The sequence below is a fragment of the Physeter macrocephalus genome, chromosome 18 (assembly GCF_002837175.3).
Source record: "Physeter macrocephalus isolate SW-GA chromosome 18, ASM283717v5, whole genome shotgun sequence".
In the NCBI taxonomy this organism is placed as follows: Eukaryota; Metazoa; Chordata; class Mammalia; order Artiodactyla; family Physeteridae; genus Physeter; species Physeter macrocephalus.
In genome coordinates, this window is record NC_041231.1 from 5,995,438 (window position 1) to 6,018,827 (window position 23,390).

The window sequence follows — 23,390 nt, forward strand, 5'->3', positions numbered from 1 at the left end:
GACTTTGATCATCACTCCATGGATGTGTAAAATAATATCCTCGTTCTTAGGGTTACATGAGTAAGTGTTCAGGGGTGAAGGGTCTCATTATCTGGAATTTGCTCTCAAATATTCAGAAAAAATAAAATTATATATATAATTTAAATCCTGAGAGAGAAAAAGTAAATATGACAAAACATTAATAATTGGTGAACCTAGGTGAAAGGTATACGAGAGTTCATTGTAATAGTCTTGCAACCATTTTGAATGCTTGAAATTCTTTCAAAATGAAAGGAGAAAGAGAAACTTCCCAAAATAGAAAGCCAGTAGGAGGATAGTACCCAGCCACACTAAAGGAACTCAGATCTGATAAGGCTCCTAATGGACAAATGCTCCAATTGATAAAAAGTGGATTATGATCATTATAGACTGTAAACTTGAAGTTGATTCTGGGAAAAATTCTATTGTGTTTTCAAATGGATGCATTGTGAGTGCTTATTAAGGGTACTGAGGCTCTCTAGTGGTCAACATGAACTTCCCCCACTAAATAAATAAATGCAAATCAGGTCAAACGAGCCTCATTTTCTTTTCTAAAATAAACTAAAGAAATGGTCATCAGCATAGTGTATCTTGATTTGGCAAAGTTTTGGGGTAAGCTGTGCATGACATGCTCATGGATAAAATGATGCAGCACTTGGCATTTTTATAGCAACCTGAACAGCACCACCCAGAAAACTGACTGAATCTGGGGGGCAGTGGTAATAGTTTCCTAGGGCCACTGTAACAAAGTTCCACTGAGTGGTGGCTTAAACAACAGAAATTTCCCGTGTCACAATTCTGGAGGCTGGAAGTCAAGATTATGGTGTCAGGAGGGTTGTTCCCTTCTGAGGCCGTGAGGGAAGGCTGCGCCCCAGGCCTCTCTCGTTGGCTGGTAGACCGTTACCCGGTCCAAGCTAGTCCTGCTCGCCACACAGGCCAATAAATCGAGAGACGAGTTGTTGGGGCAAAGCATAGCGACTTTATTCAGAAAGCCAGCAGACTGAGAAGATGGTGGACTAGTGTCCCAAAGACCCATCTTCTCTGAGTTAGAATTCAGGCTTCTTTTTTATACTGAAGGGGGAGGGGGTAAAGTCCTAGTTCTGGTCAGACTGCAGAGAGGAAGTGTGAATTTCTTCCTTCCCGGAAGAGGCAGGGTTCCCCGGAGACGGGCCATTATGTAGAATCTAAGCCTACAGGCAACATCCCTTTAGTGATTAACTTTTAGCAAAAGCGATAGAACACAAAGGTTAAAAGAAACACATCCAATATGGAGTCAGATTTGTTCTTCCCTGTCACAGACAGCTGTCTCCATAGTCATACGGTGTTCTCCCTGTGTGCACGACTGTCTCCAAACCCTCCTTTCTCTAAAGACACCAGTCATGTTGGATTAGGGCCCACCCTCATGACCGCACCCTAACCTGACTGCCCCTGTACAGACCCTACCTCAGTGGGTGATGAGACAGATGGTGTAACAGACTTGGAATGATGGGGGGCGGTCCAAAGCCAGGTCCCTCACATGCTCACTGTGCCACCCTGTCACTTACCACTGGCCGTCCTGAGACCCATCCTGCTCCTGGGTGGTGTGAGGATTAAATGGGAAAACGAGCAAAGGCATTGTGCAAACTGCAAGCCCCCCATAGCCCCCCGAACTCAGGACCACCACCTGCTGGGAGGCAGTCAGTGCTCCAGCGCGAGAGGACTGGGTAGGTGAGACGGGGTCCGCAAGCGGGCGAGAGCCGTCATCACATCTTTTTTTTTTTTTTTTTTTTTTTTTTTTTGTGGTACGCGGGCCTCCCTCTGTTGTGGCCTCTCCCGTTGTGGAGCACAGGCTCCGGACGCGCCGGCTCAGAGGCCATGGCTCACGGGCCCAGCCGCTCCGCGGCACGTGGGATCCTCCCAGACCGGGGCGCGAACCCGGTTCCCCTGCATCGGCAGGCGGACGCGCAACCGCTGCGCCACCAGGGAAGCCCCCGTCATCACATCTTTTACAGTCATCTTTATCAGGTTCGGGAGACAGGGGGTTACACATCTACAAATCTATCTGTGGGCTAATTCATAAAACATACTTAGGAGATTTCCTCCCATTTCCAACCATTATTCTTCGGAAGAGTGGAGACATGCAGTCCTTTAAGGATTCTCCACAGCTTCCTTCTAGATGGTGTCTTCTCAGACCCCCAGCTGCCCCACAGCCCCTCCATCAGCCAAAGGGTCTCACGCTTCCTTCCAGGAACTAAGTTGATTTCTCTGCACCCAGCAAAGACAGCTGGCATTTCTGCTTCCGCTTTGGTTTCCGTTCCTTTCTACTTCTCCAGCCTAGATCCTGCATTTTTCTCTCCCCTCTAACATTTGGACCCTCCCCCTTTCCGAGGGTGCCTTGGTTTTTGTCTTTATACAGACTTACAGCTTCTATCTTAACACATCCTCAGGTTACCCTGAGGCCTCCTGCTGCCCAATCAGCATTTCCCAGGTGTGTCCCACGGGGACCCATATTCACATCGTAGACTCAGAGGTCCCAAAGTCAAAGGGTTAGGAAATGCCTTTGCCTCTTTACTGCAGGAGTCATTAGAGCTTTTAATACTGTATTTTGATTCTCCTCAAAGGGACATGGAATGCAGCATTTCCCAAATGGTTCTAAACCAGTTCTAATGGCTTTAGAACTCTGTCTTCTGGAAACTCTTGAGGGACTAGTATCCAGTTTACACGAGTGCTGGTCTGCACCCAGTGTCTCTGCTTCCAGTTGGTGTGTGACGGACACGGCCGTCTGTCTAGCAAATCCTTTTCCCTTCCTCTTGGTCACAGAGCGAGACTCTATTTCCCCATCTCCCTCGCAGTGAGGTGTGACCATGTGGCCTCCATCTTTCCAAAGGGAGCGAGCGGCCTGAGATTTGCCTCTTCCAGGCCTGATCCCCACAAATCTGCTGTGCACTTGTCCCCCCACTCTTTCCCTCTGTCTGGAGACCAACAGACACCCAGGGGACTAGGCAGAGCCTCCAGCGGGGAGGTGTCCTAACAGCTAAGCAAAGGAGGACAGCCACCTGGATGATGCAAACACCTGCAGGGCTCCCGCAGAAGCAGAAGGAAGGTGAGCCTCTCTATGTTAAGCCCTGAAGGGCTGCGGCCCGTTCCTACTTAAGCCCAGCTCTCACTTTGCCACCGTTGTCAGTGACGTTGTGGCCAGATCCTGGGGTCTGGTCTTTGTTCTTAATTCTTCCCATAATCTGACGCTCCTCCTACCACTTCCTCCTCTGCAGCCATGCTCTGTCCGTTCCTGTTGCTTTTATCCACGGAATATTCTTTTCCTCTCCATCGCCCTCTCTTCCTCCACCTCCATCCCCAGCCTGGGTGTGTCTTTGGTCCCCTTGTTTCTCTCTCTCCAACATGGCTTCATCTCTGATCTCATGGCTTCTACCACCTCATCCAAGGAAAGAGATGGAGAAGGGAGAGCTGAGAGATTAACTGTCACCTCACCGGAGTATATTCTTCCAGGGACCAAGCCTGTTTTATTCACAGCTGTTCATTAGCATCTAGTTATGCCTGGCACAGAATAGTTGCTCAATAAATGTCTGTTAAATGACTAGGAAAATGCACAGACGGCAAGGAAGGCATTACTCTTCCAATGGCAACACTCCAGTAATGGGAAAGGACAAAATCCAGAGTTCGGCTGGGAGTTTAGAGAGCAACTGGGATCACTCCGTGTCACTGGTGAGTCGTACACTGCATGACCACAGCCTTTCTCGTGCAATGTGGTGTGAGCGCCAGCAGGTGGAAGGAAAGGCCCGGGGACTTAATTAAAGAATGCTTCGGGAGAGAAGCTACATGAGCAGTGGTGGGCAAAAGCAGAGAAGGGGAAAGCAAAAACATTTGCTCTCTATAGAAGCCAATTGTTTTCAAGCACAAAAAAAGTCAACACAGGGTGTTAAGAGTCTCCTATGTGCCAGCCATCGTTTAGCTCTGGGGATGCAGGGATGAGAGCAGCCACTCTGCCTGGAGGTGCCCACCACCCAGCAGCACGTGAGACCCAAAACCACAGTCATCAGGCCATGGGCCCAATGCTACCTGTCAACAGCAGAGGGGGAGGGCCCTGGAAACAGAGACAGTGGCGTCAGTCATTCTACTGGAGATGTGTTCTGGGAAAGATACACGGAGGAGGTGACATCTGAGCTGGACTTGGGAGATAATTCCCTAATTATGTGCATCCATTGGGTCCGCAACCATTTACTGAGCACCAGCTTGGTGCCAGGATCTGGGCACAAGGGTGAGCAGAAACAGATACAGCCCTGCCCTCACTTCGTGGGGAGAAGGGCCATTGATCTCACAATTACACCAACAAATGCAAAACTAAACCTGAAACCAGGGCTAGAAAGGAGTGGTGCAAGGTTTTATGGGAGATGAAGTAAACGTTTGTGGATTGATGAATCTACAGAGAATGTGTAGGGCAAAGACTGCCGGCTGGATCCTAATGTAAATAACGGAGCTACTGTCCACCCAGGCGAGACTAGAATTCCCACTCCCACCGCCATGGGCGAGGTTTGACCGTGTAACTAAGTTACGGACAACAGTATCTGAAGAGTGACTTCTGGGTGTGTCCTTAAAGGGGGGAGGCTTCCCCCCTCTCCTGTTCCTCCCAGTTGGAGGTGGTGGTGAGCTGTCTTGGAGCATGTGGACCAGGGCAGTACTCTAGGGAAGGTGGAGTAAGAAGGGTGGAGGGGAGGCGGCTGGGGCAGTGACTGTGGAGCTGCCTGAGGAGCCTTGGAGCCCTTCCACCAGGCACCGTATGAAGGAAAACTTACCTTCCTTCCGGTTAGGGAACTATCACTGGAATTCTCTGTTAGAGCAGCTGAACCTATACATCTTGACTCACACCGTATGCAAGATACTAATCACTGCTTAATAAAGCAACAGAAAGTAACAGTTAGTGTACCTGGACTCTGCCTCATGCAAGATTTGATGATTCATAGACTCAGGATTTGAGGATTTCATTGCTTGGGGGAAATGAAATAATCTTGGGATGTGGAGAGAAATTTGGCATCCAGAAAGTTTGTGACCTTTCAGAAACCCGGAAATCTATTCGATTAAGTTGTGTGCAGCCTTGAGTGCCCCAAGGCTGGGCTCTCTGGGTGGTTTATCATCACAGGAGTGGGCAGGTGAGGCTTAGTAAACAGACAGTACCTCCCTTCCCCAGCTTCCCTCCGACAGATTCTGATTTATTTATTTATTTATTCGTGTAGTTATTTATTTATTTATTTATGGCTGCACGTGAGCTCAGTAGTTGTGGCTGGCGGGCTCTAGAACGCAGGCTCGGTAGTTGTGGCACACGGGCTTAGTTGCTCCACGGCATGTGGGATCTTCCCGGTCCAGGGCTCAAACCCGTGTCCCCGGCATTGGCAGGCGGATTCTAAACCACTGCGCCACCAAGGAAGTCCCCCTCTGACAGATTCTTAAAGCAGAAGAGCCTCCAAGAGAAATGTCCCTGTCTCTGCCTCAGGACAGGATACAATCAGTACTATCAGTAAGAGGTGGCCTCCTGCCCCACTTTCAAGACCTTTGGGGAGAGGAGTCTGCATTTAATAATACCTGCCTCATCAGGAGAAAATGACTTGGGTTACTTGATAGTTATCAAAGCACTTTCACACCTATTGGCTCTCCTATTTCATCCTCCTAATAACTTGGGTGTGAGCCAGGTGCAATACGGTCTTACCGACCGTCCTCCAAGAATCTGAGCTAATCACAGGAGGTCATGAGGCTTCCAGGGGCAGAGCGGAGCTGGGACACCAGGTAAGGCCCTCTCTCCTGTCACTTACCAGCTTTGCCCCTCCATCACCCAAATCAGTGACCGCTCCCTGACCATCCGTTCTCTGGAGGGCCCCAGCCAGCATGTGAGTGGGCCATCAAGGTGGACAGGACAGAGCTCTTGGCCTCTGGGAGCTTTCGGGGGTGTGGGGAAATGTGACAGCTTTGCACGCCTGGCTACAGTGTGACGCTCGGTAGGGTGAGCACTGTGTGATGGGCACAGGCCACAGTGCTCCCAGCCCTTCAGGCCAGAACAGTCAGGAAGGACCCCAAAAATGAGTTTGTGGCAACTGCCGGAAGCCCGCCCTCCCGTGCCCACGGGTGCTGAGAATGAAGCCTCAGGCACTGATGCCCTGCACCTGTGCACGCACTGTACACACACCTGCACACACACGTGTACACACGTACACACGTGTACACACACGTGCACACACCTGCACACACGTGCACACACGTGTACACATGTACACACAGACGCAGGCGCTGCGGCGCGTAGTCCCTGCAGCCCGGGGCGGGAGGTTGGGCGCGGAGGGCGAGCACCTGTCCGCCCGCGGAGCTGCCAGGCCGCCTCCTGCCCGCGGGCGCCCGCGCCGGCTCCCCGCGCCGTCTATTTATATCGCTCGCCGGCTCTGCCCATATTGGGCAGCGCCAGCAGGTCAGGCGCCCCAGGCCGGATCGCGGCGCCATTGCGGCGGCCCCTGCGGAGCGAGTGCGGCCGCGCCTCCCGTCGGGGTAGCCCCGTAAGTAACGGTGACTGGGCCGCGGGGACCACCCGGGGCCCGCCCCCCCCGGCACCTGCGCCCCCGCCGCGCGTGCAGCCCCGCGCCCCTGACCGCCTGGTCCTGGGCCGCCCTCGCCGGCCCTGGCGGCCGTGGAGGGGGAGCCTGTGTCTGCCCGTCCCGGGGTCCTCCTGGAACCGAGGACAGTGCCCGGCACTCGACAGGATCCGCTCCCTGAACTGTAGACCGAGGAGTCTAATCGCCCTGCGTTTCCCACCCCCCAACCCCCGCGGGATTCTTAAGAGTAACTAACGAGCTCGATGCATGTTAAAGGCTCTGGTAAGAATGCAAAACGTCCGCTCTTCAAAGGAAAGGAAAAAGGAAACTTGCCTTATTTAGCTTTATCTCCATCCTGGCCGTCATTGAAAGCCAGGTGTGTGGAGCGGATAATTACTTTGCAAAAAAATCCAGTGTTTTCCAAAGCTCCGGGGAGACTCGAGTGCATTCCGGGTGGGGCAGGTGTCCTGAGCCATTTTCAGCCAGCGTCTGTACAGGATGGCGATGCTGAAGCAAACCGGGGTCTGGGGAGTAATGGGAAAAGCCAGGGGTCACCAGGAGAACTAAAGGGGCAGGGGGTGAGAAAAATTATAAACGAGGACTGACTCTCAGGTCTCCATTAGGGCGGGGGGCGGCCGGGAATGGGGAGGAGATGTGCCATCTGAGAGGTGGGGCTACTCAGGTCCTGCCGGTGGTTGTCGCCATGGGAATTCAGAGCCCACTGTTGCCCTACCTTGCATTTTTTTTTCAATAGATGCTGGAATGTTTCAGCTCTGCATGTTGACAATTAATTTACAAAAAAAAAAAAAAAAAGTCTGAGCAGCCAGTTTGCTATCTCTGGCTTCAGTTCTCTAAGAATGGGGGCCAAATTCCTGAGCGCAGTGGTGACGGGGAATTAATTTTGAGGATGGGAGAAGTGGGTGTCAGAATGTGTCAGGCTGTAGGCAAGGAAATCAAGTTAATGATTCTGGGTGATTTATTTGACTTGGACAAACGGATAGCAGCTTGAAGAATCAAAATATCTTCAAGACAGTGGTTAATAACACGTATGAAACCTAAAAGAAAAAAAAGTGATGAACTTGTAATTTAGGACTAAGCAAAGCATTCAATTGCACAAACCGTCTTGAGCAACTCTTCTGTGCCAGGCGTTGTCACAGACAGACGCTAAGAATACAGAAAGGGCTAAGACCTGACCCCCTACCCTCAGTATGCACATCAGTGAAAGGCGAGGAGGGCGAATGCGTACATAAACTGCGGTAACAACGGTGCCATGACCACCGTGTTCAAGGTACAAGCAAGGAAGGGCAGAGAAGGCTTCACTGAGGAAGTGGCGTCTGGGCTGAATTTTGAAGAGCCAGTTACATTTTTTCAGGTGGAAGTAGGTGAAGAATATTCCAGACACAGGGAACAACATGTGTAGCCACATAGCATTAGAATAGTGAGTGGTTCAGTACTACTAAGAGATTGGAAAATATGAGGAAGGAAAGTCCGGAGATGGGGCAGGAAGGGCTGGGAGGTGCCAGGTTAGGAAGGGCCTCCTAATGCCTGGAGGACGGGTAGTGCTGGTGCAAATAGGCTTGAGGTATTTTTTTAAATGTGGGGGAATGATTTCATACATGAGAGTCACCAACTTACAGAAGGGCTGTGTTTTAAGCTTTGGAACTGAGACATCATTGACGTCATGTTGACATTCCTTGGCTTGCCCACCAAAACCTGTTGAAGGGGGTTTTAGGCTGGAATGTAGGACCCTAACGAAGTAATTTCTCAGGTGTTCAGTTTTTTTCGTCGATAAAATTCAAGGCTTTGGTATTGATCAACTCTATCACTTCATATTATGACCTACTCACATACTGAACATTTCTATGGGAAAAAAATGTATACACTAATTCTGGAATCCAGTAACTTCTCTTCCCACCAAAGCACAAGTAGGAAGGAACTGTTTCTGCCTTTCTCCCAGAGCAGTTCTCATTAAGACTGGAGAAGCAGGTTGTAAGCATTTGTATTTTCCAATGACTCATAAGCTGGGCTGCCTACACTTTGACAGGTTAAAAAGAAAATTCTCAATGTATCTACGTATCCTGTCTGCCTGTCTCTCTCTCTATATGTACACGCACTGAAGTGGTTTACACCGTATGGGGCTGGCCAAAAAGTTCGTTCGGGTTTGGATGTTATGGAAAAACCCAAACAAAATTTTTGGCCAACCCAATAGGTTAGGTTTTCAAAGTTATAAGTTACTCCAATGTTAATACAATTTTTAATTTTAAACTTAGTTTATGCAATATTTAAGACGTGCAAAAAGGCCTAATGAATACTAAAGTATGTTATTGGGTGCCCGCCATGCAGCTGATGAAGTCGAACGTTGATTATGCAACTGAAGCTCCTTTTGTCACCCTCCTCCAGCTGTGTGCCCTCGCTTCCACGCCTCCTGAAAGCAACCACTGTCCCGAACTTGGTGTTTAGAATTACCTTTCATTTCTTTGTATTCCACTACAGTTGTACATACCCTTAAAGAATATACAATTCTTTTAACTTTTTATTGTGGTATAATTTCAAACTTACAGGAAAGTTCTAACGGTAGGACAAAAAACTCCCGTAGACCCTTTACCAGATTCACCATTTATATTTATTTTGTCATAATATATCACCTACATTTACTCTATTAGACTATATAGTACTGTTTTGCATATTTTAAAAAAGATATCAGCAGCGGGCAGCATCTATTCTTTTAGTCTTTTTCACACATTGATGTTTGTGAAATTCATCCATGTCGATACATGTATCTCTAATTCATTCTTTTTTTTTTTTTTTGCTGTACAATATTCTCTTGAGTGAATATGCTACAGTCTGTCTGTTCTCCTGTTAATGAATATTTAGGTTATTTCCAAATTTTTACTATTTCAAACAGTGCTGCTATGAATTTAAACTAGTTTTTGTTCTGTTTTGTTTTTTTAAACTAGTTTTAACTTCAGCAAAACCTGGAGTCATGGTCATGTATCAATCATTATTTAGAAAAAGCAACTTTAAAGATAATATAAAGATTATAAAATTAAACATTATAAAAGCAAAACATTGGTAGTTTAAGTAAACTAACATTTTTATGCCACATTAAATTTTATTTTATTTTTTAAAATAAATTTATTTATTTAGTTATTTATTGGCTGCGTTGGGTCTTCGTTGCTGTGCTCAGGCTTTCTCTAGTTGAGGCGAGCAGGGGCTACTCTTCGTTGCGGTGCGCGGGCTTCTCATTGCGGTGGCTTCTCTTGTTGCGGAGCACAAGCTCTAGGCACTTGGACTCAGCAGTTGTGGCTCACGGGCTCCAGAGCACAGCCTCAGTAGTTGTGGCGCATGGGCTTAGCTGCTCCACGGCATGTGGGATCTTCCCGGACCAGGGCTCGAACCCGTGTCCCCTGCGTTGGCAGGCGGATTCTTAACCACTGCGCCACCAGGGAAGCCCCACGTTAATATTTATAGCAATCCATTTCTTAAAACTAAGTATAGTGGACATGGGTAAAACTGCATTTTGGATTTGCAAAGTAATTAGGCTTTATTCTTGTGATTTATATTTGTTTTTGCTACTCATTTTTTCTCCATTATTATGGGTACTATTAATATGAATGCACAATTCAGTCTTCTATAAATTGGAGCAGAGAATAACTTCCCATTGATATCACTGAGAACATTTATACAATTTTATTTTGCTGATGAAAGGAGAATGCCCTCTGTGCCCTCATTACAAGAAAAAGTTGCTGTCAGCTCTCTTTTATTTGTGAGCTGTGTCTGTACCCACAAGCAGTTTGTATATGAACCCAAACATTGTGATTGTTCAAAAAATGTTTGTACAGGTGTATCCAGTTTCAGCTTTACCAAGCAAATTACAAGTTGTACATGCATGGCCTTATTTAATTCTCCCAACTATTCTTTTTTTTTTTTTTTTTTTTTTTTTTTTTCTTGTGGTATGCGGACCTCCCTCCGTTGCGGCCTCTGCGGAGCACAGGCTCCGGACACGCAGGCTCAGCGGCCATGGCTCACGGGCCCAGCCGCTCCGCGGCATGTGGGATCCTCCCAGACCGGGGCGCGAACCCGGTTCCCCTGCATCGGCAGGCGGACGCGCAACCACTGCGCCACCAGGGAAGCCCTCCCAACTATTCTTATATAATTCTCAAAACTAATTCCAAGCAAGGAATCGAAAAGAGGCTAAGAAACTTGCTCACGTTGTAAATGGTAGAGCGAGGTATCAGAACACAGGTCTCAGGAACCCAAGTCAAAGCCCACGTTCCAAACCTCTGAGCTACCCTCTGCTACCCCACTGTGAGCACTTGGATACAAAGGACTGATCCAACTACTTTATTTATATACAGTAACCCCAATTTACACATGCAGAAACCAAGGTTCAGAAAGGTTACATAATTTTATGGGACTTCCCTGGGGGCGCAGTGGTTAAGAATCCGCCTGCCAGTGCAGGGGACACGGGTTCAAGCCCTGGTCCGGGAAGATCCCACATGCCGCGGAACAACTAAGCCCGTGCACCACAACTACTGAGCCTGTGCTCTAGAGCCCGCGAGCCACAACTACTGAGCCCGCGTGCTGCAACTACTGAAGACTAGCACCTAGAGCCCGTGCTTTGCAACAAGAGAAGCCACCACAATGAGAAGCCCGCACACCACAACAAAGGGTAGCCCCCGCTCACCGCAACTAGAGAGAGCTCGCGCACAGCAACAAAGGCCCAACGCAGCCAACAAATTTTTAAAAATAAATAATAAATAAATTTAAAAAAAAAAAGGTTACATAATTTTAGGATGACAGAAAGCAGTGGCTAAACTGAGATTCAGACCCAGGACTATCTCACTTCAAAGCCCCATCTGCAATGCCAGCATCTTCTGTGTACCTTATGTATACAAGGAACAATGCTGAGAATGCTTATTGAAGTATGGTGGCTAATTTAACTGACCAGGTATCTCTCAGGATTTACACCAGTAAATTCATTTGGTCTGTAAATCCACAGCAATTAGAGTAGCTTTCAAGAGTTTTATAAAAGGCAATTAGAAGGAAGGGATACTTAAATATATGTGCCCATCTAAAAAATTCATAAATGTTTCTTCTGAATGTTTGAAACAGTTATTTCCTTTTTAAAAGTATTTTTTGTTGTTGAAGCCAGCGTTTGGAGCAGAGAAACTGAACCCAGGTAAAGTATTTATTCAAGAAATTGATTTATCTTTGGGAATCCTGGGGACACCACATGATCTTTCTAAAATAGGCATTTGACTGTTCCCCTTCTCAAAACTCTTCAGCTGGAGTTAAGCAGAGAATTGGAGATTAGGCACCAGACATAATCTAGAAAGTGGATTTATTTATGACAGTGGCACAGGAGTTATTGCCCCGTTGCCTGTTTTCTATCACCCATGAGCTAAGAATGAATTTTCTAATTTTAAATGGCTTTTTAAAATCAAAAGAAGATGTGAAAAATGTATGAAATTCAAGTTTCAATATCCATAAAACAATTTTTTTGGCACAGAGTGATGCTTATTTGTTTATGTATCATCTATGGCTGCTTCTGCATTGCAACAGCAGAGCTGAATTGTTAAGACAGAAACCCTACAAAGCCTGAGATATTTTCTCTCTGGCCCTAGTTTGGTGCTTGCTCTAGAGGGAGTGATTAAGAGTGCAGACTTTGGGGCTTCCCTGGTGGCGCAGTGCTTGAGAGTCCGCCTGCCGATGCAGGGGACACGGCTTCGTGCCCCGGTCCGGGCGGATCCCACGTGCCGCGGAGCGGCTGGGCCCGTGAACCATGGCCGCTGAGCCTGCGCGTCCGGAGCCTGTGCTCCGCAACGGGAGAGGCCACAGCAGTGAGACGCCCGCGTACCGAGAAAAAAAAAAAAGAGTGCAGACTTCGGAGTCAGATGGAACTGGGCTCAAAACTCAGTTCGTGTGCTTGTAAAATGTTGTAGCCATTTAATGAGAAGAGGTAAACTCAGAAGAGTTGACTTAGGGATTTTTGCCTTCTATCAAGGAGAAATGAGCATAATTAGAAGTTTCTACAGTTCTTTTACTTCACAGTGTAATAATAGAGAATATAAGAATATACCTACGCAGGGGACACGGGTCCGTGCCCCGGTCCGGGAGGATCCCACATGCCGCGGAGCGGCTGGGCCCGTGAGCCACGGCCGCTGAGCCTGCGCGTCCGGAGCCTGTGCTCCGCCATGGGAGAGGCCACGGCAGTGAGAGGCCCGCGTATCAAAAAAAAAAAAAAGAAAAAAAAAGAATATACCTAAAGTGAAACCTTATACAATATATAATTGCAGTTACCTTAAGCAACCTTGTCTCAGTATTTTCGCACATGCCACTTATACTAGTGAGGACTCCGGAGTGCCAGTACCAGCACGCCCAACTCAAACTAGCTTAAACAATGAGGGGCATGGTTTCTCTCTCAAAACTGAAAAACACAGATATAAGGCATGTTTCAAGCTCCACTGCTCTGAAATCTCTGCCTTCTTTCCTGTACTGGCTTTGTCCTCATGCTGGCTATGGGGACACGGCTGCAGCGGATCCAGACCTCTCATCTTTGTGACACGTGGACACCCCCAACCAGTGAACCAGAGACTGAGCTTCACTCCAATCGGGCCAGTCTCAGGTCTCCCACCAGCCCCTGAACCAGCCTCAGTGGTAAGAAGAACGGGAGTCAGTCCCACCCCAGTGGCACCAAGGAAAGGCAGGCTAGATGTGGGGAGAAAGCCAACATTGTCCACTATAGAGTTGTATAGTGTATATACAACACTAGTGTTGTATAGTGTATATATAGTGTCCACTATAGAGTTGCATATAAGATATTACCTATAACATGTTTATCAAGAAAACCAGTCCATAATGTGCTAGGTATTTCATTTTTAACCTCTCTTTGAAACTAATGCCACTTATGTTTTCATTAAACTAGCCCTATGCCAAAAAGTTCAACAAGGGGAGCTTGGTTCCTCCCTTAAAGATACAAAATCCTAGGTTGTGGTCCTAACATTTGGGTCCCCGGTGTCTGGTTTCTTTCCAGCAACATCAAGAACTAATGAGTCTGAACTATCTGCATTGTGTTACATCACGTGATCCGATCTGGAAGCTGCCCTTGGCCTTCTAGCATTGTGGGTACTGGTACCCTTTGAGGGATTCTTGTATATCAGTAAAAATGGAAGAGAAATTTTAAAATATTTATTTCCTTATAAGAAAGCTTTTACCCTTTTTTAGTCTGAAGTAACAGCTGTCATCTATAAAGCTGACTGATGTGTTTATGTATAAAGAAGCCTACATAATATGGTTTGGGCTAGTCATAACGTGTTTTAGGAGAGTTTAGAAATATAATGACCTCTTAATTACCCATAATTGGATTCTCTTTGTAAAAATCTAAAACAAATAAAGCAAAAAAGCAAACGTTCACTTTTAACCTGCAAACCCTTGCATACAAAGTCTTAAGTTCTTATTGAAATAAAACTGAGCCATTAATGCCAGAAAATCCAGCGAGGAGGGTTTTATTTCTATTTCGAGTATACGGATTCCACGACTGGCTAGTTGTTATGATTCCACACCCTTCAGCACAGTGATTTTTAGGTCTTACAGCTGCCATTATATAATTAAACATTCCTATCATGCTTCACATTTGTTTCCTGACATGAACTTTAATTCAACACTGAAAAAGTGCCAAGTCTCATTGAGACAGATGAGATTTCTAATCCTTTAAAGGATTACAGAAATTTAGAAAATTTATAAGCTCTACGGCTGACAGATTTTGCTTTCACAGGGTTGAAATTATCACCTCCCTGCCTTTCTTAGCTCCTCGTGCTGACTTTTCTACCATCGAGGTTTACTCTCACTGCGAGCGACTTACAGCCGCATTCGACCTGGACCGGGTGACAGAGATTGAGATCCGCTCCTCCCGTTAAGGCTTCTGGCTCTAGGAGTGTTCTTTACCTCAGAAGAGCTAATTAGCTTCCTTGAAACATCCTGTTTGCAGTTCCCTGGGGAAGGGGAAGCTGAGACAACCAGCTTAAAGAGATTTTTAATTAGACTAGTGCTTTTTCAGGCAAGAAGTGATTCCGCCTCTGCCTCTGTGAGATCGGGAAGAGAGAGAAGCAGCGCAGGAGGGGCAGAGAAACGGGAGGACTTTTGTGTGTTTTCTAAGATGAGGACGATTTAGTTGTAAGTTTCAAGTATTGTGAATTCTCACATCAGCACGTATTTGGTTGTGCTTTCCAAAGCACTGTTTTGAATTATTTGCCACATAGCAAAGTTTGAGCAGAATTTTAGTGGACTTTTTTTCAGCCAGCCTACAAGACCCGCCCCCCACCCCTTGTGATTTTTCAGAGAGCATTTGGGTGCATTCGGGGGGACGGTGCATATGCACCAAAAACATTTTGGTGTTTTCAGTGATGTTACACCTCCTCAGAGAGGATGCTTCCTGATGCCTCTGTATCCTCCATCTGTGGGTCAGCTGAATTTGGTAATTCCAAGTGGAAGCGCGAAAGGTGCTCATCTCATCCCTTTTCTCTTCATTCACCTTGGGAGGGAGACTTCCCAGCCTCCGCTAGAAAAATCTCTGCCGCCAAAAATTAGGAAAATATTGTTAGTGGTTAAGAATTTACTCTTTTTAATTTTACAATCAACGACGTTCTTTTTAGATACCAAAGTGGCTGTCTTAATGTTAAACTACTCTGCTTGGAATGAATACTATTTACTTATAGATACTTCTTAGAACTAACGCTGCATATTTAAATTACAGAGAATTTTTTTTCTTAGAAGAAAACTCCCTCTTTTCTTTCCTTCAGGAATGTTACATGACATCTCTGTTGCTTGGTGAGTAATCAGACATGTAAACGGGACCTCAAGAATCAAGCTACATTTAAAGAAGACTTACTTAGAAACACTGGAGAGGACACCATGGAGTGCAAGACTGAGGGAAAAGAAAAATACCAACACAGCTTGAATTTACTGAATAAAATTAAGAACATGAAAGAACTAGCAGAGATGATTGATGTTGTACTCATCGCAGAAGGGGAGAAATTCCCTTGCCACAGGCTGGTCCTGGCTGCATTTAGTCCTTACTTCAAAGCGATGTTCACCTGTGGACTACTTGAGTGTACTCGGAGGGAAGTCGTACTTTATGACATCACAGCAGAAAGTGTGTCGGTGATATTAAATTATATGTACCACGCGGCTTTGGAGATCAGTAACGCCAATGTACAGACTGTGGCTGTGGCCGCCTATTTTATGCAGATGGAGGAAGTCTTCAGTGCGTGTCAGAAGTATATGATGGACCATATGGATGCCTCGAACTGTCTGGGCATCTATCATTTTGCAAAGCAGATTGGAGCTGAGGATTTAGCTGATCAGTCGAAGAAGTATTTATTTCAGCACTTTGCTGAGGTGAGCTTACACGAAGAGATACTAGAAACTGAAGTGCACCAACTTCTGACGCTTATTAAATCGGATGACCTGAACATATCCAGAGAGGAGAGCATTCTGGACCTAGTTCTGAGATGGGTAAATCATAACCGAGAACTGCGCACAGAGCATCTTGTGGAACTTCTGAAGCAAGTTAGGCTGCAACTGGTAAACCCTTCTTTTTTAAGACAGGCCCTGAAAAGGAACACGATGCTGCTGTGTGATGCAAATTGCATTGACATCATTCAAAACGCGTTCAAAGCCATCAAGACCCCTCAACAGCACTCTCTCAACCTTCGTTATGGCATGGAGACCACCAGTCTTTTGCTGTGCATTGGCAACAATTCCTCGGGAATCAGGTCGAGACATAGGAACTACGGAGATGCCAGTTTCTGCTACGATCCTGCATCGCGCAAGACCTATTTCATCTCGTCTCCCAAGTATGGGGAGGGTTTAGGCACTGTGTGTACTGGCGCTGTCATGGAAAACAACGCTATCATTGTGGCCGGAGAAGCAAGTGTCTCTAAACTCTCCAGACAAAAGAGCAAGAATGTTGAAATCTACAGGTCTGTATCTAGCCATATACTTGTAACTTTGTTTCCATTATCTTGCTTTGACATTAGCAGCCGAAGTACTTCTGAGGGATCACGTCTTAAATTACACGTGGTCAGAACTACCCTGTAATCGCGTAGTTTACATAGATGTAAAATCCATAACGAAATCATCCACATTTAAAAATTATTTTTCTCTCCCTTTCATTATTAAGAACATATAGTTGAATTTGCATAAGTTAAATGTATATACTTTATGATTCCTCTGTATATTTCCACTCTTAGCTTTCACTATTCATATGCTAAAATTGCTTTGTTTTTGAAGAGCTGAATATAACTTTTAACAAGAAGAAAAGTTTATTAACACTGACGCCTTTGAACTGACTTTTATTAGTTCACAATTCAGAGTAATAAGTAATTTTTTTTTCTTGACCAAAAAGTACTATTTATCTGTCAGTTTTCGTTCTGTACTTTTTAAAAAAAATTTTATTTACTTTTGGCTGTGTTGGGTCTTCATTGCTGCACGCGGGCTTTCTCTACTCGTGGCGAGCGGGGGGCTACTCTTCATTGTGGTGTGTGGGCTTCTCATTGCGGTGGCTTCTCTTTGTTGCAGAGCACGGGCTCTAGGCATGCGGGCTTCAGTAGTTGTGGCTTGTGGGCTCAGTAGTCGTGGCTCGCGGGCTCTAGAGCGCAGGCTCAGTAGTTGTGGCGCACGGGCTCAGTTGCTCCGCGGCGTGTGAGATCTTCCCGGACCAGGGCTCGAACCCGTGTCCCCTGCATTGGCAGGCGGGTTCTTAACCACTGCGCCACCAGGGAAGTCCTTCATTCTGTACCCTTAATGAGTGGGTCTTTCCTAAACCTCTAATAGTGTAAAATGTTTGTAGCCTAAGAATTCTTCAATCCTAGAACTGTAAGAGGAACACGAGTACCTGCTAAGAAGTAGTGTATGTCTAGGTCTTGTGTGTGAGGACAGAAAGATTTGTTTCCTGTTACTCAGCAAGAATTCAACCCTTAAATCTACCTGGGTGAATAAGAGTCGTACGTGTAGGTCCTTGAGCTCTCCTTACACCTCCTCCCCTCTCTGGGCCCTCGTAGCAGGGTTTCTCAGACTTTTCAGTCGCTAAGTGATGCTCGACGGCAAAGTGGGGACAGAGAAAGAATGAGAGGTCTGCTGTCTTCCTGTCACCTCTCCTCACTGCAGTACCTGCTTCAGGCTCTGGGCCCGTCCCGCTGTCACCTTCACAGGTTGAGCGAACGTCCCTTCCTCCCAGCAGCGGGGGCAAGAACACAAGCCCTGGGTAGCGACCGGCCCTCTGCCTGCGGTGGCAGAGCTGTCACCGAGCAGCAACAGGTACAGGCCCTCAGGTGCTTGTGGGCGGGGGCATGGCTCTCCTGGGACGGATCCTCTGGGTCCCTGACACTTGTTTCCTGCTTGCTCTCGGCTGAGTGCCCTTCTTTTCACCTTAGAGCCTCCTGTACAAGAACCTCGGGTTCTTTAGATACCTATTTGCTTCCTCTTAAAGGTAGTGCAGGGCTTCCCTGGTGGCGCAGTGGTTAAGAATCCGCCTGCCAACGCAGGGCACGTGGGTTCGAGCCCTGGTCCGGGAAGATCCCACACGCCGCGGAGCAACTAAGCCCGTGCGCCACAGCTACTGAGCCTGCGCTCTAGAGCCCGCGAGCCACAACTACTGAAGCCCGCGCGCGCCTAGAGCCCGTGCTCCGCAGCAAGAGGAGCCGCCGCAGTGGGAAGCCCGCGCACCGCCATGAAGAGCGGCCCCCGCTCGCCGCAGCTAGAGAGAGCCCGCGCGCAGCAACGAAGACCCAACGCAGCCAAAGATACAATGAATAAATAAAGTTTAAAAAATAAAATAAAGGTGTAGTCCACAATTCTGCCATCAGAGTTAATTCTTAACATACGTCCAACCCTCTCAAAGTGTGTGTTTTCATCCTTGAAAGTCTTTCCTCGTAACTGTTTTTGAATGCCTGCTTCCCTTTCTATGCGTGTGTCTAACTACACACCCCGTGTTTCCTTTCTTTCCTGTCTTGAACTCACGCCGGTTCCCATCACCAGCAGCTCTTCCACGTCGGTCAGAATTAGGGTAAAAGTATCAGTTGCCCTCCTCACTTCTTGCAATAATGAAACTGTCAGCAAGGCAAATAAAGAGATTATCAGAAGCACTGCTTGAGGCTTAAACGAGACTCCCAGTGCTGTCTGCATAGTTAAGGTCTTACAGTACCACCCAAGGTCACTTTGGCGCCAGGTTTGTGATACGTGTGAGAAATCATTGTCTTTGGTACACTCCTGCCATATCATCTCTGCTCCTTATCCCAACTGTCTTTGCCAAGATGCTCTTCAGTTTGCCTCTACTCTGTAGTTTATAGATTTCCATGCAGATATATTTCTTTTTGACTTAAAAGAGGAAGTAGATTAGCATTATAGTAGGTTGTTTCTTTTTTAAAAAAATACCTTTCCATCTCTTTTAACTCTCTCTCGTACTTTGGTAGACAAACAGCTGAGGATGTAAGTGTTGTCTTTAAACTGTCAGCCTCTGTGAACATTGAATGCTTTTGCCACTATTATTTTCTTCTTTATGTCATATCGAAATAGTAAGTTTTATAGTTTCATCTGGGCATTTTCTCTCCCCGTTTTTAATTCACAATGTTAAAACAAAAATCCAATTAGCAAGTTGCCCAGCAAACATGTACTTCCCATCCTTCGTGGGATTTATTTTGTTCTTAGCCTATTTTCTTAAACCGTGCCTCAGAAAACCAAAACCCATTTTTTGGTTCTATTCATATATTCATTGTCTTTGCTGCAGTAGCCCCCACCTGTAGACGCCTAATTCTTCCTTCTCCTCTAAAATCCAGAACAATTAAAAATAGTGGTGAAAATATCACCTGTGCTGCTAGGGACTTTGGTTTCCTACCTAGAATTACATAGACGACAGCTATCATGAGGTTTGATGAATGTCTGCATTCAGTTTGTGACAAGGCAGACATGCCTGCAGGGAAAACGCACCATCTTCCAACTTCCCTGTCCAGCCTGAAGGCAAATGGTGTCTCTGGGAAAGAACGTAAGAGTTGGCCTAGAACAATGGGGAAAACTTCTGTAACATGATTAGCTGTCACATGTTTGATGCAAAATTTGTTTCCAAACAACAAATTTTTTTTCTTATTTTCCATATTTTTTCTGGTTTTTGTTTTTTGTTTTTAGTTTTCAATTCCGATTATACTTTCTGGATTTTCTAGGACAGAACTCATTTCACATATTTTATCCCACCGTCCCCACGGGTACTTTTGTTCTCCTTAGACTATTTGTCCCGATCATGATTCGAGAAAATAGACTTGCCGTTGTCAAGAGGCAAGACAGAAGATGGGCACAGGCTCATCCACTTGGTGACCATGTAATGCTACACACACGCGCGCACACGCACACACGCACATGCAGAGAATTACTTAATGTGTTGGACTCTAGGAGGTGTTGGGAGACCATATCACCTAGTGTCCGTGTTCATCTCCTAAGACTCTTCTCATACCAACATAATTATTCATGGTAGAAATTACGGAAATTACCATACCTAGGAGATTAAAATAGTTGTGAAATACCCAGCAGACACCTACAGGTGGGTTTTTATACACTAGCGTGCTCTTGACTCTGTTCTAAGCCAGTCAGAACCACAAGAACAACCCTTAAAATTCTATATATCCTGCATCATCCCATTAGAAATCTGAATTTAAATATTTCCAGATTTTCTGCTCTAAACAGATTTCTTTAATGTAGTATTAAAATGAAACTTCTAGTCAACAGAATAAGACATTTTTTATGTTTATTTTTACATATTCTCTTTTAGCAAATGATTGGCTGAAAGACTTTCCTATTTGTAATTTTCTTCCCCAGAATTAGGAAATGAAGGCTAATCCCTGGATAATCTATACTTTTTCAATATATTGTTTTTTTCTAAAATTCTCTAGGTAGGTGTAGTTGACTGTTTCTGTGTACATTATATTTTGTTCAGCATTTCTTTCCCCCAGAAAACACAAACCTGTATCACTATCTTATCTTAATGTTTTTTTTCTTCTCCAATTAGAAGAACCAAATCATATTGTTTTTCGTTGGAAAAGAAACAAGTGTGTTTTTTTGGCAAGTTGTTTTTATATTAAATCTAATTCTGGGTTCTCTCTCTGTTAATTTACAGGTATCATGATAGAGGAAACCAGTTTTGGGAAAAGTTATGCACAACAGAATTTCGAGAGCTCTACGCTCTGGGCACCGTCCATAACGACCTCTATGTTATAGGAGGACAGATGAAAATTAAGAACCAGTATCTTATTACAAACTGTGTTGAGAAGTACTCTGTAGAACGGGACACTTGGAAAAGGGTGTCCCCCCTTCCACAACCGTTGGCGTGTCATGCTGTAGTAACAGTGAATAATAAACTTTACGTGCTTGGAGGCTGGACCCCTCAGGTTAAGAAATTTCCTGTGTACCTAACTGGCGTGGCTGTGCTGAGTCTGGCTGCTCTGTTGGAAAATGCTGTAGTTGTTGAATACTAAAAGAGTGTGACTCACATGTCGGTAAAATGCCTTCTATGTTAGAGACTATTAAATGGAAGATTTTAAAGTGTTAAAGCAGCCTAGGAGAATGAATTTTAAAGTGTGTTATTCATAGGCATGACTTCATTCAGTATTTGTGCTGTGTTCTTCATAACCCTTCCCATTCTTGCTAACTGTGAAGGATGCTTATGCTGAGGGGTTATCTGTAAGGAGCATCTAAGTGGGAGGCAAAGAAGCTGGATCCTCATCCCAGTTCTCTCTGCTTTATAGCTGTAATGACCTGAGGCAAGTAATTCTTAGGTCTTTTTCATATTAAAGTTCTTACTCTAAGTGGGAAACCAGAATGTTCACCCTGTGGTGGCACAACCATTTCCACGAAAGTATACTGCAATTTTAACCTCTTCATGTCTTTGCTGGGCATCAGCAGATAGAGAAACCAGAGACTGTCTTGAAGCCCGGCGAAGGGATGCAAGACAGGATGGAGAAGTCAGTAGAGTGGGACCATAGTGGCCCTTTCTCTTCTCTTTGGTGTCCCTCCGAGCGCCTTGGGGCTCTCACAGAAGTTTCACTCCAGCTGCCTTCTGCCCTGGCCAACCAGTCTTTTTAATAAAGACTAATCTTACCAGCTCATTTTCTGTCCCCATGACATAAAGTAATTTCACTTTAGCCTATATGATTTCTTCTTTCGCCAGATTCGCTTCATGATAAAACTGGTGCTTTTTTAATCATTTCATAAGCTTACATTTTGCCTTTTATGTCATATTTGTTTTAATAACAAACTTCACATTTAATACATTTTAAAATTCATGCTATGTATCATTTAATCACAGTTAGTAGCTGAAACCTGACAAATTATTTGTAATAAAGTTTTTTCAGAACTATTCGTTTACATAGTTAATTCTGCATGAATATGCTCCAAAGAAAAGCTTTTCTTTGCTTTTTTCCGCTAAAGCAAATATTAAATACTTAAATTAGAAGGAAAATTAAAACAATAAAGTCAGTATTTCCTAATTTATCGTGTCTTCAAACACGTCAGTATTTACTGCATAACGAAAGCTTTTGCTAGTCTGTACCGAATACAATACATTAAACTGCAAGAAAGCATAGGGTAGTGATTGCACCACAGTGATTATAACCCTGAGCTAAAACTAATTGCATACAACTTTCATAAGTATGGAAACTATTTCTCTGTTGGACGCCTGCATCCGAAACAAAAAGCAAAAGACATCTGAGCGTCTTTAGCTTGAAGTCACAGAAGTTCCTAACGCATTATAGACAACAGATATCACTTCACCTGAAGTTTAGGAGTCGGAAAAGCCACACACATCTGTGCGTATTCAACTTCTACTTTCTCTAGTCATTAAAAAATATATATATGTACATAAAATAAATACATAAAAATAACTGCAAATAATTTCTATTAACCCATGTATCTTTAAAATTAAATTCAGCCTACTCTTATATTATGGTATAAAAATACTCTCATTACTAAAACACTCAGATGTTTTTGTAATTTTGCTCCATTTGGATTAGAGAAATATTACGAAGAAAAATGCTTTATAAATTATTAAAATTACTTTCTCACAAATAATATTTAATCCACCACTATAAAGCTTGGTAAAATAAAATTACACTTTAAATACTATTCAAAAAAGCTTGGTTTCGTTTTTAAGGCTTTGCAGTGCTTCATTTTAAAAAAAAAATGCTGTGTGCATTGTCTCACTGCTCAGATCACACATTGTTTGCTATAACCCAACACCTTAGCCCCGTTATCGTAGAATATAAATTCCTCCGATATTGACAGTGTACTTATAACCCCAAGTCATGGGATTTGGTGTGCTTGTGAGTATGAGTCACTACAGTTAACCTCTATCTATCTCCTTGGCTGCCTGCTTTGATTAATTGCATTCAGGTACTCACGAAGATCTCTAAGTGCTATGTTATTATACTGGCTGTCATAATTTCATACAGATGGATCTTCCTGACGAAGAACCTGATCGATTAAGCAACCAGCTGTTGAAGTATGACCCCAGCCAAGATCAATGGACAGAGCAGGCACCCATGAAGTACTCAAAGTACCGATTCAGCACAGCTGTGGTCAACAGTGAGATTTATGTTCTGGGTAAGAAGAAGCTAAAAGAGTGTGAGTGTAACTGCTTTTATTTTTCTCAGCATTTTGCCTCAGTGAAAATGAAATAGTCTCCCTTCCTCTTGCACTTCAGTTCAACTATATACACAACTAGCCCCCAATTCTCTTTTGTTTCTTAATTGCTAGAGCACAGTC

General features: G+C 45.0%; 1 protein-coding gene across 13 annotated transcripts in view; it reads left to right on the plus strand.

Moving 5' to 3' along the window:
* The first annotated feature begins 6,456 nt into the window (after window positions 1-6,456).
* Window positions 6,457-23,390, plus strand: part of KBTBD12 (kelch repeat and BTB domain containing 12) — a 72,777-nt gene continuing 55,843 nt past the window's right edge. For 7 of the 13 annotated variants that reach the window (XR_003676677.2, XR_003676678.2, XR_003676676.2 and 4 more), the window contains exons 1-4: window positions 6,457-6,548; window positions 15,386-16,567; window positions 20,749-21,019; window positions 23,078-23,249. Coding sequence is in view for 10 of the 13 variants with exons in the window: in XM_028478424.2 (XP_028334225.1) it covers window positions 15,498-16,567; window positions 20,749-21,019; window positions 23,078-23,249 (1,513 nt within the window). In the remaining 3 variants the exon portion in view is untranslated. Of the gene's footprint in view, window positions 6,549-6,667; window positions 6,867-15,385; window positions 16,568-20,748; window positions 21,020-23,077; window positions 23,250-23,390 lie in introns of those variants that run through there. The other 6 variants (XM_007130849.4, XM_028478432.2, XM_028478433.2 and 3 more) reach the window with 2 other exon arrangements.